The sequence below is a fragment of the Onychostruthus taczanowskii genome, unplaced genomic scaffold (assembly GCF_017590055.1).
Source record: "Onychostruthus taczanowskii isolate IOZ18803 unplaced genomic scaffold, ASM1759005v1 scaffold3, whole genome shotgun sequence".
Classification (NCBI taxonomy): Eukaryota; Metazoa; Chordata; class Aves; order Passeriformes; family Passeridae; genus Onychostruthus; species Onychostruthus taczanowskii.
The window spans coordinates 2,758,620-2,777,144 of NW_024500349.1; the positions used below are offsets into that span (position 1 = coordinate 2,758,620).

Sequence of the window (18,525 nt, forward strand, 5' to 3'; positions counted from 1 at the left end):
CATGCCCCTTGCTCTCTAGCCTGAAGAGGGATAGCCAGCTGTACACTGCCCAAAGACTTTCTGTTTGAAAGGGTCTCCTGGCTCTTTCACACAGCTTCCCTCTGCAGGAACTTGGCTGGGAGAGACTTTGCTTTCTGCCTAGAGTTTGTCCAGGGGAACCTCTGTGTACTTTCATTTGACTCGTAATACAACTAAACATTGTTTTTATTTACTTTTCTCTTTCATAGGAAAATGGCTACAAAACGGTATTTAAATTCCTGGGATCCTTTCCTGGACACTGGTGCACTGTGGAGAGGAGAGAAAAAGACTAGACTCTAACTGTGATTCATGTTGCTGAGCTCCCAAGTGTGGGAGGTTTTTTTCCAAATTGTCAGACATTTTGATCCGGGCAGCCTTTACTGAATTTTCTGTGTTTGATTGTGCAGAAAAGAAGTCTAAAAATAAGCTACCATTGGTCAGTCATAAAGACAATATGTACTAGTTGAGAAGTATATAGGACTAATCTGTCTCATATTTGAGTTTTTCAAGAACTTCAGACTAGCACTTCTCTGTATGTATTGGTCACCAAGGCTGTTAAATGTTCTTTATATCTGATAAAACCCCATAAATGTGTGTGAAAGAAGTGGAAAGCAGGCCTGAAGGAACAGACAATGTCTGGAGTTTAAAAACAGCTAAGGATAGCAGAGCAAAATATAACAGCTTTCTGAGTCATTATACTGTTTTGTACCAAGTAAATAATTGGCTGTGAGAGAAGACCTCAAAATGTCAATGAGAAAGCAAGTTTGATATTTAGATTTCTAGAAAACAATTTCTACAAGGAAATCATGGTGTCCAGAGGCAGTTCCCCACTGTCTCTGTGGAAAAGCTTACCAATATTGCAGGGCTGAGGCAACTGGAGAGAACTTGCCAGTCTGTGCATTGCAGATGTCAAAGACCTAGATAGAGTCCTACCTTGGTGAGGAAGGAGGTGGCCTCAGCCTCTCCTGCGTGTATGTGCCACCTGCCACAGAGCAGCACGTGTTGCCCACGTGTAGCTGGAGCTGCCTGTGCCACCAGGGTCCTGGTGTTGGCAGGATACAGCTCACCCTAAGTCACAGCAATTCCTGTCGCTTCTTCCTTTGAAGCCATAGTTTGCCTTGTGATATGAAAGCACGTGTTGTTGCCTGGCTTTTGATTTTTGTTTGCACACAGCCTGTGGCACTGCCATTGCATTTGCTTGCTTGCTCTGCCTGACCTGCTGACCCTGTACAAATGAGTCCATGTGAGAGAGATCCACCATGGTGTGCCGACTGCTAGAGGTAGAGCCAGGGTTTGACAAGCTCTTGATGTCAGCATGTGACCTGCCTGGCTGTTCTCTTGTGCTTGTGGCATGCTTCGTTTTGCAGTCTTTTAGGAAGCGTCCGTCTGGCATGGTCAAACCATGTGGCTTCGTCCAGAAACTTATATATAATCTGCTCTGCTTTCCTTTTATAGATGCACTGAATGAATTCCATCCAGATGCAACTCTTAAGACAAACTCTGAGAAAGTATTTCTTCTTTTACTTAATTATTCTCAATATACGTAGCTTCTCTCCTAACATATCGAAGTTTGCCAGTAGTAAGTGCTTTTGGAATATAGACATTTGTCAAATACGAATTTCATCCAAGGGATTACTTCATTTCCACTCATTTATTCAACTGAACTGGAGTAAATTGGCATGAAGATTCAGTTACTATTGATTTTCACTGAGTCTGAATCAGTTACCTAAAGGTACATGACTCAATGAGCTATATCATCCAGAATTTCACCAACTACCATGAATTATCAGATCTTTTTTATTAGATTATGTCCGTGAAACAGGTTTTATTATTATGTCGGTACAGCATGCACACTGTTCTACACAATTTAATAATTTTTTTAAGTGCTCTTTATATCCAAATAATTTGGGAGCAAGCTTTCAGCATCTAAAGAAGTATACATAGCAGGAGATCTTTCTGTGATGTTTCTATCTGTAGCTGTTAAATTAAGCCTGTTTGGCAGTGATGAATCATAACTGTGCCGCTGTAAGAATGAAGGTACTCAGTTAAACCTAGATCTCATCAGACCATTAGCAGTGAAAGAGTACATGCACAGAGTCAGAACCGTATTCTACGTGGGTGTCCTACCCACTCAAGCACAGAAACAGACTTGCTTGCTTCTCTCCTGCCTTGGAATCATTTTTCCATTCCTATGAAGTAATTGCAAAAGGAGAGGTAGGTGTTGCTCATCTCCTGGATCTTTTAAGAGGGCATTTTGCTGGAAAGTGTGAACAGAGTTTAAAGCGGGCCTAGACCTTTTAGCAAACCCTTTATTTTTGGCAAACATGCCTGCCACAACTGTATGAAAAGCAAGGCATAAAATGGCTCACCACAGGAGGACGTTTTTGCTTGATTATTCACTTGCTCCAGAAGAGGATTCTGTTTTTCTCTTTAATTCTGAACAAATTAGGTTGAGGTTTTTTCAGAAATGACAGCCATCTCCATCTGGATCTTGAGGAACATCTTGTAGTGGACATAAAGGTGGTGAACGGTGTGGTAATGGGGGGACAGAAGAGTTCAAGATATGGGGTGATTCAAGGAGCTGCATGTGCTCAGTGTTTCAGAGACTGAGGGAAGGTTCATTTTGTAAAGATGGGGTTGTGGGCTTTTCCCATTAAAATGATGTCAAAAACCAAGAGAGCTGTGCCACAGACAACACAAAAGGCTTATGGTTCAGTAACGGCAAAGCAGAGATAGTAGCATAAAAATTGTTGCAAAAAAATTTGGGGAGCCTGGTAACACACAAATCTACAGCAGAAAATGTACTGCAGTGGCATAGGGGAGGGTGATGAGCAGTGTCATCTCCCGGGAGTTAGGTTTTCAGTTTTCTCTTTAATATGAAAACTAACTTACTCTTTCTTTTGGTCAAGATTCAAGTGGGGAACAAAATTTTATGTGAAATTACTAGAAGCTGAACAGGATAAATAACCAGAGAGCTCCTAATAGGTGAACTCGGATTGCTGTGCACTGTCATGGGCCAGTGGATGGAAATTTCACAGCTTCTCTGGCCTGAGTAGTCTATTGCATGGGACAAAGTATTGCTTGGGGCAAAGTTGTATCTAGTTTAACTGGCCTTTGAAAACTGTATCAGTTTTCCTTGCGTGGTTGCTGTATGTAACTTTCTACCTTAAATATTTATCTCAAGCTTTTCTGCAGGTGTTTATTAATTCACTGTAAGCCAGCACAGCTGCTAAAAATTAAAGTATTTTCTTCACACCATCCTTCTATTCCACTTTCATGTCTTTTGACACTCAGACTCAGCAGCTGGGGAAAAAGGTTGAAATTGAAATTTAACCTTTGCTCACGTAGCAGTTTGCCATTTAGTACTGAAATGTTTTCCCTGCCTTTCTTGTCTGAAGAGTTATAATCCATTTACAGAATTTTTTTCTGACCAAGGGTGTTTTGTTACAGCTGAGGGTGATGAGACATATTAGTTGTGGGTGAGCACAGTTCTGGTGTTTCAGGTTTATCTGAAAATTTAGAGAGGCTTAGAGCTACAGGTGCCATTAACACCTAGTATGGGGACAAATGAAGTGATCACAGATCAAAACATGTACTTGACACCACACAGGAGCAGCTGAAGCCCAGATGGAGAGAAAACCCAAGGATTCTGTCTCTTAGCCTTTAATGTTTTTCCAGAAGAGGAAAAAAAATCACTTTTCCTTAGATTTTATTCTGTATTGAGAATTTCATGTTTTAGATTGTGAGAACATCTTTGAATTCTATATTTCCCTTCAAACACGGAAATTTGCCATCTCTTGAAACTCCCTTTTCTGAAGTCTCACGGAGTGCCCATGTGCAGCCTCGACTACCTCATTGTCACAATACTACTGCAGCTGACAGCAAAGATTGACTTACAGAATTTTTCTGATGCTCTTATAGTCAGATACTTGCTTTTTTGCCTTACTCTTCCCAGTTCTAGAGTCTGTTGGTGGGGTTTTTTTCAAAGTTAGGCTAGTAATTTAATCACATAGATGTATCATTTTCTGTGTTGCTCATAATGGTGAAAATAAATCATCATTTATGACATTATCCTTTCACATTATTTTTTTATTAAGTGTTTAGAGTATAAGCTCTTTATCCATCGAGTAAACTTTCATCTGTGAAGCTTGTTGCTTAGCATTACTAAGAGATAAAGCCCAAGAAAATCTGGGAACACATACTTGGATGTTAATATACTCATTATCTTTGGGGAGATCAGATGAACCAGTGTGTAGACTGTATGTGTTCATAACTTTCTTTTCCCTTTGATAAGGAAGAATCACAGGTAGGTGAGAGTTAGTTTCCTTTGGGTAATAGTTGTGTGTGCATAGTCTTTCACATGATACAAGAATGGTAACAAGGTTAGACATTTGGTTTAAAAGAATTTGTTCCAAGAGAAGTCAACCTAATGGCACAAACCCATTTAGCCTAAAGCTGTACCGTGAAAGCAATCTGAATGAAAATATATCCAGTTTGTGGAACATCAGTGAATTTTAATGAGGGGGCCTCAGACTTTAAAACCTGCTCTGTATCCATCCCCTTGATTAAAACTAGCCCAGCATTAGAGTCACTCTTGAGCAAAGCCCATTTTAAAAGGGGTTTTTACACCAGTAAATATGGTAAATGTCAATGGATGAGCTTTCTTGAATTCATCTTGGCATTGCAAGAAAAATTGTTGAACTACAAAAAAATTAATTAATTCTATATCTCTGAAAACTGTGATCTGAAAAGATTTTCACAGTGAAATTTCATACAGGATAAAGGAGTAGATACTTTGTATAGAAGACTGCTTTAATTTCATTTACGTAATTGATAAAGACTAGGAACAGACTGAAACTCCTCTTGCTTACCTTGAAGTTTGGTCTTTTGCTGTGATATAGGTGTTCTAAAATAATTTCTTCAAAATACGGGATTTAAAGAGCATCTTCAATCTGGCTAAAATGTGTCATTTTGGAGTGCTGTCTGCTACATTTACTCCTACAAGTGAGGAGTAAATTATGAGTTAAATTAAAGAAGTGGTGAAAAACAGCTCTGACATGCTCTGGAGGGAGGATATAGATCTGTTCAAGGAAAATATGGGCAAATTTGTTCACAGGCATGAGGTTCTCTGCACAAGCACACACACAAACACACACACACACACTGCCTGCACACTGATTTGCACCATTACTTGTTTGAATGAACAGGAGAGTGAGGAGCCCTCTTGGCTCCTACCCTTCCACATAGGACAGCCTTTATCTATCCATAGCTCAATTACTGCCTTCAAACCCCACAACTGAAATGCATAATAAGGGCAAAGCTGTGTGACAGTTTTAAAGAGTGCATGTTTAAAATGGGGATATGAAATAAGTTCATGAAGGAGAAGAGAATACATCAAACTAAATAGGTGATTGTGGGAAGACCATGACCATATTGTATGTGTCATATCAGTATTTCCTTCAGGCTGCTTTCAAAAGGCAGAAGCCTGCAGTTTATTTATTAAATTTCAAACTGCTGATGGACAAGTGGATATAATTTAACTGTGCACAGTGATGAGATGGGTGTTTAATACACAGTTCACTTATTGCTGGTAGAACTGTCAGTAAAAACAAAAGGAATGCTTCTTTTTCCACACTGAGCAGAGACCATGCTTTTATTTCCCTTCCCTTTTTCCAAGGTCAGTTCTGTATGTATTTACAGAATTTGCTTCAAACGTTGCCACAGTTTTCAAGGTGCCACTATTATATCATGCTTCCTGAGCTGAGATAACAACCCTTAAAGCCCTAGTGAAATAAACCTACAAATCTTGCGGGGAAACAAATGTCCACAGATAAGAGAACTGTGACGTGCGTGATGAGAGAGTAAGTGAAGGACGTTCAACCTATCAAGGCTCTTCTATTTCAAAAAATAATGTTCAGTGATGAATTCTGAAGCAGTTCTGCCCAGAAACAGATGAGATCTGCCTGTGTTACAGCCTATTCTGGTCTAAGATCATATCTACGCTTATCTTGCTTTTAGGAACTTTATATGTGTGGGTATGTATATATGTATACACATATATATAATCCATGTATCCTTCTCTTGAAGCATGATTTTCATTTCTTAATGAAGGTTTGAAAGCAAATCTCAGTTGGTTTGAACCTGGTGTCACTGATGTCTGTGGAAAAGCTCACTTTTATGTCAGTGGTGGGGGACAAGGCCCATCATTCTGTTCCAAGGTCAGCTGGGACTATGCTTACCTGAAAGGTAATAAGCAAATTTTAACCACCCAGAAAAAAATATTGCCTTTGCCATTTCTCAAGGAAGCTTAGAAGATGGTTATGTTTTCTCTTACTTAGGGAGATGATTATGTATATTGGATAAACTTCACTCTACACAGTAGGCTGGCCCTGCTTTGGTCATAAAGCTGTATACGGTGCCTCTGTTTTGTTTCCCTTTTACTAACATTTCCCTTTCAGTTATGCATGCAAAGAGAACATCTGAAATTGGGTCCTTCCTTGCTGGCTTGTATCTGCACCCAGCTCTGAAAGCTCTTCGTTTGCTTCTTCAAGAAAGAGACCCTGTGTGTTTCTTATAAACTAGACCAGATATGCATGTGGGGGTCAGAATATTATCTTTATTCCTAGAATTAATTTGCTTCATTTTGAATAGCAATAGGGAGCAAATTCAGCACACTACAGAACTGGAAGTTTGTGAAACTACCTCATTTTTTATCTGCTTCTGTCTACTGGGTGACATGAGAAACTCCAGGGAAAATAATAATTGTAGATTTTGATGCATTAGATCTGGTTCTAATAATAGTTTAGTACTGACATAGCCCCATCTTAGAGCTCTTATTCACAATTGTGATACTCTCATACTTGAAGAATGATAGATTTTTGAATGAAAGAAATTTGGCTTTTAAAGACTAAAATGAGAAACTCAAGATGGCTGATCTGGTTTCTGTCAGATTTTAGCTGAAGAGTATTTCCTCAGTCGTGATGTTTATCTGTGTCATCTTTCTTCTTACATATTGGAGTAGAGAACGTAAGTTTTGTAAAAGTTTTGAGCAATTTATGATCAAGTATAATAATCTCTACATAAAGTAACTTCTTCCTATGCAGTGTCTGGCACCCACCCACACAGAGATGCTATTAAAGGGAAAGGAGAGAGAGAAGTACAAGAAAATGTTAGGTTTAAAATGAGAACTCTGAATTAGACAACAGCTGAGCAAGTCACTTTTGACTGGAAGTGGGTAACTGTCCAGAGCGTGAAATCTTGTCAGCATGGCCTGTTTTCAGACTAGAGTTTCATATTGCACCTTATTCATCTTACATGCTAGAAGGCCAATGATCTTCATCTTTAAGAGGTGATACTTTTGTTTTGTTTTGTTTTACTTTCTCTTTTCATACCTGTAGTACAGATTTGTGCAGGCAATTTGTCAAAGAGAAACAGTGGTAGCAACAAGAGTGGCTAGGAATCAGCTCAGAAATAATCCCTCTGAATAAAGGTTTCCACAGAACAGTCCAGATCATGTTATTTCTGGTCATCTCATAATTTCAGTTTTAGGTCATGTGTGGCTTTAATCCTTAAAATGAAAATATTTTCTTCATAACAAGTAACTAAGAATCTGACAAAATTATTTACTAGCTATTCACATTTTGTAATATGAAAAAAAAAAAACCCCATCCCATCCTTTTAATATATCTCTGACTATATAGTTTGGCAGGTTTCCTATGGCATGATGCAGGATTCCTTGGCAAATGTTACTTGGCTTTAGCTTTTTTAGATTCTTCACCATCTTTTTATTGCTCCTTAGTCTTAACTGCTACAACACAACCAGATTCTAAAATTTCATGTACAACTTCCATGTATCCTCATTATACCATTTCTCTTCACATTTTTTTCTTCACTATGTCAAATAACCGTGGACTGTCAACACTTCATTTTGTATAATGCCTTCAAAGCTGCAGTTAGGTATCCTGAATTCACTGCTCTTCTTCCCTAAAAAACTTCTCAGCATCTTCTCAACCAGAAGCCCCGCTTGCCCAAAAATCAAGTTACACCCTTCCCACCCATGATGTTCTTCTCATTTTAGGGAGTTCTTATAGGACTTCCCTGAGTACACATGGCTCACCAATATACAGGCTTTTCACTGTATATTGGTGAGCCATGTATACTCAGGGAAGTGTACTCTGTGTGTATATATATATATATATATATATATATATATATATATAGTGCATATATATACAGTACATATATATATACACATACATATATATGTGTATTGTATATATATATACAATATATATATAGTGTATATTTATACAATTGTACATATATATACACACTATATATATACATATATGTGTGTGTATATATATACACACACACAATATATATATTGTATATATTCAAGTTAGTAATTAAGAGATTATCCTTATCATTTTTCTGTGATAACAAGGAAGGGGATGGAATTCCTAACTTCTCTTTTCACAATGAGCAAATGGACTAGCAGAAAGAACCTAAGTAGTTATTTTGTATGTTATTTCTTATGCATCTGGAAAGATACTAGGCTTGTCTAGCTTTGGAAGCATTCGTATTGCCAATTCCAAAACTGTCACAAGAGCTCAGTAATATGCTTTGGTTAGAAAGTGAATTTCTGACCTTTTTTTTCACTCAATATATTCTTTCTTCACCTGACTTTTCTTCCATGTGTCCATCTTACCAATATCAGAAATGGAAAGATGGTTTCCAGTCAGAATATCACTAATTAGTTAAAAATGTCAGTCACTGTCAAGAAACCTGCAGAAGTCTTTCCTGTGCTGCAATGCATGTGTTTTTTTAGGTTTTTTCCTTGTGTCTGCATTATAGTTTGAGTAGAACAGTGCTTTTCAGTGTCTTTAATTGCAATCTTCATGAAAATTCTAACTTTCCTTATGAAAAGCTTTAGATTCTCTTTGCTTTGTAGACCAAAGACTGAAAATAAACTCTAGAAGTAATGTGGCCAGTTTACAGTTAAAACTCATTTATCTCTTGCATGTCATTGCATTGTCATTGTATACAATACTTTAAAAATTGCTTTGGCATGTCTGTAGAGTTGCACCAGGGAAAATTCTTTCATGGAGACTTGCTTAGGAAATGTTTATACATCAGTTTTTACTGAGTAGTGCAGCCATGAAACACAATGTCTGTGAAATAAAATACTCAACTTTTCAGACACTAATATCCAGTTCAGATGGAAAGAATATTCAGTGAAGGTGAAAGTCGGCATGAGCATGAGCAAAACCGTGCATAAGGCATGGACAAGAGAAAAAGAGCCTACAGTTGGTAAATGGTTACATGTAGTTTGTTCAGCTATATATAGGCATGAGAGCCTTTTGGCCAGAAAACTATTGGTGAAAGCCCTTTTAAACTATAAGCAGATGGTAACATTTCAGGACTGGTATGTTTTCCATTGCAACCTTACGTTGTGATGGTTTTTTTTTTTCTGTACTATCACAGAATCACAGAATGGTTGAGATTGGAAGGGCCTCTGGGTATCATCTGGTCCAAGCCCAGGCAGGATCACCTACAACTGGTTGCCCAGGACCATCTCCAGATGGCTTTTGAATATGTCCGAGGTGGGAGGGTCCACAACCTCTTTGAGCCAGTGCTTGGTCACCCCCACAGCAAAAAAACATTTCTTTATGTTCAGAGGGTGTTCCTGTGCTTCTGCTTTCACAATGCAGGCTTATAGCTAATATCCATTTAACTGTGCAGCTGCACATTTTGTACCTCAGGAGCTAAGGTACTTGCTTATTGGCTCAGGAGGGATTTCTTTTAGCCGGACAGCGTAAGCTGTACAATGCCTCCATCATATCTTCCTGTCTGTAGGCTAAGGGCATTCTGGTCCTACAGCAGATATGAAAAGTCTTTTCCTCCATACAATGGGCATCATTCCAGAGGCAGTGGATAATGGCCTAGCTCCAAAGCCAGGAGGAGGAGTAGCCAAACAAGACAGACACTTGCATATTCCCTGTAACATTTTCCTCGTTCTGTTGCCCTGAAAAATCAAAGAAGGAGCAACCAACAAACGTGGGAACCATCTGAGACCCCCTTGAGCAAACAAGGAAGTTAAATGTCACAGGTGCACTCCAGGTCTTCTTGTCCCATCTTCCCTTGTTGATGTGTGTTCAGTAACAACAATGGTGTTGGAGCCTTCAGAGCATGGATTTTGTAGCACGCAAAGTCAGGGATTTTTGAGAGGACTGAGGAACCACACAGAAGGCAAGTACATCCCCATGGATAGTTCTTTCATCTATGGGAATGTCCCTCTCTCCTGAGATACATGTACTCACAGATTTTAAGTGTTTTTTGAGGCCAGAGGGCAGACTCACATTTCCTGCCACAGGACACAAATCCACCTCCATGCCTTTTCTGAAGAAAAAAAGAAGGAATTCTACAAAATCAGGCTCCAGAGTTTAACCAGTCTTACACAGATTATGATCACAGAGAGGAGAACATATACACAAGAAAGAACTTCTGGATCAAGCTTGCATAAATAAACCTCAGGGAGTGAGTGGGTGTATGAGTCAAGTGAAAGATACCAAGAACAAAGGTGAAATTTTACTTTTCTGTGGCTGCTGAGTGTTCTCAATTCAAAGGTGGTGGGAGAGCTGATGTCCACCTTTAGGAATCTTTAAAAGTCTTCATAAGAAAGTTTTGATGTGACTTGCAGAGCTGTCAAGTCATTACAAAAGAGTAACTAGTGCCAAAATGTGAAATGAGAGCTTCGTGCAGCTGCTGATTAGGTGAATCTAATTCCCCAATCATCCATCCAATATTCCAATTAAACCTCGAGCCAAAATTCATGAGGCAAATTTCATTATACTAGTGATGCCTAACTTGGAATTGGCATCCCATTGTAGTCATGATAGTGAGATAGATAGGAGCCTGAAAGATGAACTAATAACACTTCATTTTGATGAAATATCAAAGTATCTTGGAAGGTCACCTTGTGTTGTATAATTATACTTTCAGAAGAATTTAAATTCTTGCTTCAGCCCTTAGTGAATTTGACACTAACAATGCAGCAATGATGGGAAAAACCTTCCTTAAAAATCCCAAGAATTGTACTTGTTCTGGCATGACACTGCCTAAGGTGATTTGCGAACAAGGCTGCGATTGCCAGGCTTTCACATTAATGCAAGGTTCAGCATACATTTTAAAACATTAAATCAGCTTTCCATTTGCATAGATATGATTATTTGAATGTGTAGATTTTGTTAGTTTAAAGGGCCCCAATAATCTAGTGCTGGAGCTGAAATTAAATATTCAAAGTAACTGTATGTTAATAATTTCAAGCAGTAGTTCCAAAAAATGTGTTAGGTTGCAGTACTGCTTGACTTTGGAAGATACAGAGTGTGTCTGCTGCCACAAGCTATGCTAGGATTGTAGCTATTGAATGTTCTGAAAATCAGGCTCAAAGCTTAGGGCAGAAGTAGATGCTCCTGTCTTAGTAGGTTAAGCTTTGGGTTTTTGTAGAAGCCAGTATTGCTATATACCTTAAAGCTTAAACCCAGAAATTTCAAAGTATGAGTTGCAATGTCTTGTCAAAGTGGCTACAATTAGTAAATACGATATGTACCTGGGAAGCAAAACATCCCATTATTTATGATTTATTCACAATCAGAATAAATAAAGCCCTTTTTAGGTAGCAAAGTAACAGGCTACCGCATTTTACTTCATCAGATCAAATCTCATGTCAGATGGTTTCAAATCAGATTTGATTAAATTGTTCTCTCACTGTCCCTGCACAAAGCAGTTTGGAGTATAAGTTGATATGACATGACCTGAATGGCAGCACACAAAAAGGAGGCAAAATGCATGTTTAGTTCATGAAAGAACAGTATGTCTGCCAGTTCACTGCTTTTTCTTGATGGCCCAGATTTCTGCAGAGATTGTTATGTCTAAGAAATGTCACAGTGCTCTGTGTCCACTTACTGTATTTGGAATGGCCCCACAAGACACAGAGTGACATGGAGCTCTGGTGCCTTTGTGAGAATGTCAAGATGGAAAGTGCCACTTCTCAGCATTAATTCACGGTTAGCAAAAGGAGATCCAGATCCTACACCTGCTCCTGCCTATGGGCAGTGAGAGGGGAAGGATCATAGCTGACTACTCCTTGTTCTCCAGTCTAGATGGGAAAGATCTCTTATGAAAAGCAGCAATGAAATGATGCCTTTGGCTGTCACAGGTGTCAAGGACAGACGAGGAGTGTGTGGAGAGAGGCAGGAGAATGGGTGTTCCTCCATAACCAAAGGCTGCCAGTGAAAGCAGGGGGTTATGCACTGTCTGCCAAGTCACTGTGTCTCAGCTGAACAGTTCTAGAAACTGTAACCATGAGTTTACAACATCCTCTGTACTTAGAGAGCTGAGATCAGAAGAGAGGGCAGCCTGGCCATCAGTCAACCCAAGTTATTACCTCAGTTTGCAGTGTGTCTGAGTCGTGTTTCTTGGAGTAATCTACCATTTGTTGAACCAAAGTGGTACACAACATCTGTGACCTGATCTTCATGTATCCCTCATTTTTGGCTGGATCCTTATTCATCTGTCAGTAAAATGTTGGAATATCTTGGGAGCTTCAACATAAAATTGCACTGTTTTTCAACACAAAGCTGGCAATACAGCCATACTGCCATACAAATCAGAATTTCGTATTTTACATTGGCATTGTGAGGTGATAGCATCTTATACATGATGAATGAAAATATTTTAAATTGCACTTTGAAAAGAAAAAGTGTGTCTGAAAGTATTTCTAGTCATTATTTTGGGGGTTTTTTTCTTGAAAACCTTTGGACATTCAGCCTAACAATTTGTTTTTTTCCTGAATGTATCTTTATTTATGCAGCAGAAGTATTCCTCTACTTCAAGGTAAATTCTGTACCGTTTCACACCCCATTGTTACAGACCTTCATGAATCCATTGTCATTTATTTGACCCCTTAAAACTAGGAGCACATTTCCAATATACAGTATGCAAGAAATTTAATTTTCAGTTTATATTCATAATAATTAATCTCTAATGTTATTATGCTTTAACGAATTGCATGACATTCACTCTGTTTTTGTCTCTCTTAGCATCTATTTTAATGTTCTTTGTAATGAAAACTATTTTGTTAATGATAGAATTCATAGGACAGTATTAGTTGAGAGAAAATTTTGTCATTCATGCAAAAAGGCACAATTAAATTTTCAAAAGTAGTGTATTCAAAAATACGTGTAATCTGTCCCCTTTTGTTACCAATTCTAGTACAAACTTGAAAGGTTCACTCGCAGACTGGATAAAGCATGGAAGCAGAAGATATGAAGTCTCAAAAAACCTCACGTTTTCACCCTACATTGGCAACTGTCAATGATGTATATAAATTTACATTAATTAAAGCAAGTCACATCCTAAAAACATTTTTTTTTATTTTTTCAGACCACTCTTCCGTGGAAATTCAGATGTTGATCAACTAGGAAAAATCTTTGAGTAAGTAATAGCTAATTGCCTTATGTCAGTATCTGTTTAACGTTGAAACCCTATGAGACTTCTTTGCCATGTCTTTATGCAATAATGTGACTAGAACAAAGTACTCCTAGAACATACTTCCTATTGCTACAGCATGTAACATGATATTTCTGTGTATTCTGTGTCAGAGTGGAAGGAGGAAGCAACATGGAATATAGTTCTGTAAAACTGATAGCCATCATCAGGAAGTTCGGAGACTTCTGGGTTTGGGCTTCTTAAGTCTCTTAAACGTACTGTGCATGTATCATTTATGCATATTCATAAACAGTTAAGTCCAAGAGATTCTCTTCATGTAAACAAACACAAAGGGTTTTTTTTTTTGTTTATTTCTTTGTGCATTGCAGAAAACAACATTAGAATACATTAAAAGCTGAAATCTCTTAAGATCATTACCCACATAATTTTTGCAGAAAAGACTTCCAAACATAAAAAAAATATGTTAGCTTTCAAAATATATTGTGTAGCCTGTTAGCAGTCCATGTTTTGGTCCAGAAGGTAACTGTGAGAACTGAGAGAATACCAGCATTTTAACATGTGCTTTCTCAGAGATGATATTGCTTTATTTTAAAACCATTTTACAGTTCTAGCAGTTTGTGTTTTTCAGATACATCGTTAAGGAGGCAGGTAGACTCTAAACTCTCTGAGGTGGAATATTTCTCATCCAAATTTGTGGTTTTCAGATACATCAAATACGTTAAGGAGGCAGGTAGACTCTAAACTCTCTGAGGTGGAATATTTCTCATCCAAAATTCAGTTATGGATATTACCAATATGATAATTAAGTAGAATTATACTACTTTTTCTTGTAAAAGCTCTTCAGACTAAGGAACATTTTTGTCTTTTTAAGAGGCATGTAAATTTAAGATCTGATGTATATATCATGTAGTTAGGAAATCAAAACCACGCAGAGCTGGTACCAATTCAGAGAAAAAATGCCTGTTGGCCTCTGCATCTCTGCCTTCCCTTTCTGTGTGGAGGGGCTGCAGGGATCCAGGGATCTGGATGAAATAATAAGTAGATAGCACAGAGAGACAGAGTGAGAAGTATTATTCCAGAATGTTATTTTCCTGAAGATATTCCAAAGACAAGATAGTAAAATTTCTAAGGAAAGCTTAAACTGAACAAATAATGAATTTCTCTGCTTAACCATTTTTCCAGTTCTTAAATCATAACAGATCTGTTCCTAAACATTTTCATTATTCAATGTAGGGTTTCTAAATTGCAGGCCTTGATTGCACAGAGTTGACTTCCCTTTCCTGCATACCATACCATGAGTATGTGACTCACTTGTGTGGTTAATTTGTCATGCGCTAAATAGCTCTTCCTGCCCAATCCAGAAAAATCAGTCCTTAAAGTTTACTTTTTTTCTTCTGCCAAAACTACTACTTTAGTCCTACAATATTCTGCTTTGTTAAATGAAGACAGCTTTGATTCATACAACATACTTTACAATTAAAAAAAACATAGCTGTGATTTCTTTCATTTGTGATATTTAAGGGGAAAATGAAAATTAACTGGGCTAGGATTAAATGCATAGCTGCTAGTGGCAGCCTCCAACAGGGATCTTTCCATCCCTAGGGGCTGAGATTACCTGTGCAGAAAAGAATTCACTAAGAAAAGAAAATACTGTGCTAAATTTAGAAGAAATTCCTTATTGCACATCTGCTTAAAGAGAAAGTTTGGGTTTGCTTCTTTTGTACAGTTCTTCTTAAATAGTTGAGGAGTTTCTGTCTTGGATTCTGAGGGGTTATGCCAAATAGTGTTTATTTCATGTTTTCACAGCTGGAGAACCCCCTACAGTTAGGCCTAGCTCTTCTTGTAGGAGGGTTGTTTCTTTCTACAGTAGTGACTCATTCTAGAGATCAGTTTGGACAGAAGGAAGTTTTCAGGATTTTTGTGCAGTCTGGACTGATGTGTTCTTTCAGATGATGGGGCTGTGGTCTGCCTTTGCTTTGCATGTGCATTGTGATTTGTGTCAGTAAAATTCCACTGTGTATGAGGGTAAATCCCTCATACATGACTCGAAACATTTTCTTGCTTTTCCGGGACACCACCAGTTTGTGGCATATCCTCACAGATTTCAGGCTGAACTGCAATGGTTTGAACAGGCTTGTCTCCCATTGTGATCAATGGGAGTGGAAAGTACTCAGCATTTCTCAAGACCAGGCCTGAACCTTTGGCAGGAGGTGAAACTTCCCCAAGCTACTCCCAAACTTAGTCACTGAAATGGTGATGCTACCAGACCATTAGAGCAGGAGCAGCTCTTCAGACATTCATCATTAAGGGGTTTTGAGTACTATATGTGTGTAAGTAAAAATGTCTCTCCTTTGCACTCTGTCTTGTCCAGCCCACCCCTCTCTGGCAGGCTGTCTCCTGGTTTCTTGTCATTAGCTTTGCCTGTGCCTGTGCTTATTCTGCCCCATTCCTGCTCTGCCATGCAGTCCTACAAAACAGTGGGACTAACCAAACACATTTGAATGACAGGTTAAATGTCATTGCTATTTAAAATACTTAACTCTCCCATCCTCAATTCTATTTGTATTATATTTAATATGGGGCCAGATCCTGAAATACCTAATCAAAAAGCTCGAACTGCCGTGGCCAAGGAGGCTGTCCCACACTGCACCTGCTAAATGGCAAGTGTGGTTTCTCACACAGATTCAGCTTAACGTTTCCCAAGAGCTGTGATACGTCCAGGTGTAGTAGGATTTAATTGTCCTGAGATTGTATGTGCTTTGCCCTTCCAACCATGCTGTTATTTTGAGGACATATTAATTTTAAGAGGTATTTTAGGTGAGCCAAAGTACAAGTCAAAATCCATAGGTAGAGGTGGGGTTAATTCCATTACGTTCACAGAGGTAACCTGTGATTTACCTCCATGTGGTTGGCCCACAGCCTCACCCAGTCTTGTGACAAACTCAGTGAGAAAAAAGGTCAATGCTGCTCCCTAGTGGCACTGGCCTTTGTGCAAGCCCAACTATTCAGTGACGCTGGTTTTCTGTTCGTTCTTGTCTTACCCTGTCAGTGTTTTCACTGAAAATATCAATTTTACAGGTTATAAAAATTTTTTTTCCCTGAAATCATACAAGTAATGTATGATCTTTTCCAGAATTTCCATCAGAAACTGGTTTTCAACCCCATGAATATTAACATCAGACTAAAATGTGAAATGTATGAGACATAATTCACTGTTGGTGGTTTACCTATTTAATTTATTTGAGTTTTAGAACTCAGCATGACTATTTAATAAGTATAAATATCTTCTATAATTTAAAGAATAAAGAAATAAAGTACTTAAAGAAATTAAAATATTCTTTTAAAGAGTAAAGAAAAACTAAACTACAATTGAAAGCAAAACCACAAAGACACTCAAGTGCCTTTCCACTTCTAAATTGAGACTTTAAAACCTGTATTGTGAAGCAAATAAATTGTTTAAGTTTGGGCAACAATTACTGCACACAGCTTTGAAGCATTATGAAACATCCCTTTTATTGCCTTACCCTCATCTTGACCCACACTCTTCTCTCAGTCCCTATTCTTGTGAAAAAAGATCCTTGCACGCAATTCCCCTTTGAAACTTACTGCTTTTAATCATCCTGGAGTGACATATGTTGCACCATCCAGTCAAAAGCTAAGCAACTTTTTTCTAAAGCACTCATCCTTTTTTTTTTCAATAAAAAGACTCAGAAAACTGAGACTTAGGCCAGAAAATTGTGCTACCCACAAAATTATTTCGGTCAAGCACATTGAGGGCCTGTGTTTTTCAGCTTCTTTTCACAGAGATTATGGCACTACCACTAATTGTAAAATTAAACATTTAAGCTCGTTTAAGCTGAAATACTTATAAAATGCCACTCAGTGTAATCAATATGAGGGGAAAACTGCATAAATTTTCAGACCTAACATGTTTTTCATTTCACAGTGTAATTGGACTCCCAGAAGAAGAGGACTGGCCTAATGAAATATGAGGGGAAAACTGCACAAATTTTCAGACCTAACATTATGTTTTTCATTTCACAGTGTAATTGGACTCCCAGAAGAAGAGGACTGGCCTAATGATGTTGCCCTTCCAAGAAATGCTTTTACTTCCAGACCCGCACAACCTATTGAGAAATTTGTACCAGATATCGATGAAATAGGCAAAGACTTGCTTCTTGTGAGTTTCCGTTTGTTGTCCCCTACCTCACATGACTGATGTTTCCCACTGTGCATGCAACTTGCCAAGAAAAAATGAGGTTTCCATTTAATGGAGTTAGTAAAAAAAGGTCAAAAATAGATAAGACAATTTGTGTTAATCTGTGAAACAACAGCACAAAGACACTGCCTTTGGCTCTGAGAATAGCTCAAGATTAGGAAATTAGGTCAGGGACGTATCTGTTGGACCTGGTGTTAGACCTGATGATTAGATCCTCATTACTGACCACTGCAGTGCCACTGATGCAGCCATCCTTACAGTACTGGCCTGATGTGAGAACAGAAATGGATCTACCATTTTTGTGCCAGAGTGGTCCCACTATAAAACAGGAAGTAGACTGCAGTGGCAGATTACATCTGCTAGCCTTCTACTCAATGCTGAAAACTTTACACTTGGAATTCACCAATTATTGCCTCTTGCAAATGGGAAAGCTGAACAGAAGCAAAAGAATTGGGCTGGTACAGCTGTTTCCATCATTATTCTAGACACATTAGAAATCCCAGTCCTGAAATTCAGTCTTGAAATTGAATATAGGGAATGACCTTGCATCAGTTTGCTTCATGCTGTGCTTGTTGAAATCTAGTTTGATTTGTTCTCTGGAAGTTTTCTAAAGATCTTGATTCATGTGAGCTAGGTAGAGTGCAACTCTTCAGAGACTTGGTGCATCTCTTCCAGAGCTGCTGTCTCTGGCCAAGGTTATCTCAACACCAGATGGTCCTGCAGTGTCCTCATGATGGCAGCTCCCAGCTGCAGAAAGCTGGGCTGCATCTGGCCGT

General features: G+C 38.4%; 1 protein-coding gene across 2 annotated transcripts in view; it reads left to right on the top strand.

The window, feature by feature from the left end:
• Positions 1-18,525, top strand: part of CDK6 (cyclin dependent kinase 6) — a 135,655-nt gene that overhangs the window by 104,140 nt on the left and 12,990 nt on the right. For both annotated transcript variants that reach the window (XM_041408441.1, XM_041408442.1), the window contains exons 6-7: positions 13,465-13,515; positions 17,575-17,710. In XM_041408441.1, coding sequence (XP_041264375.1) covers positions 13,465-13,515; positions 17,575-17,710 — 187 coding nt within the window. The remainder of the gene's footprint in view (positions 1-13,464; positions 13,516-17,574; positions 17,711-18,525) is intronic.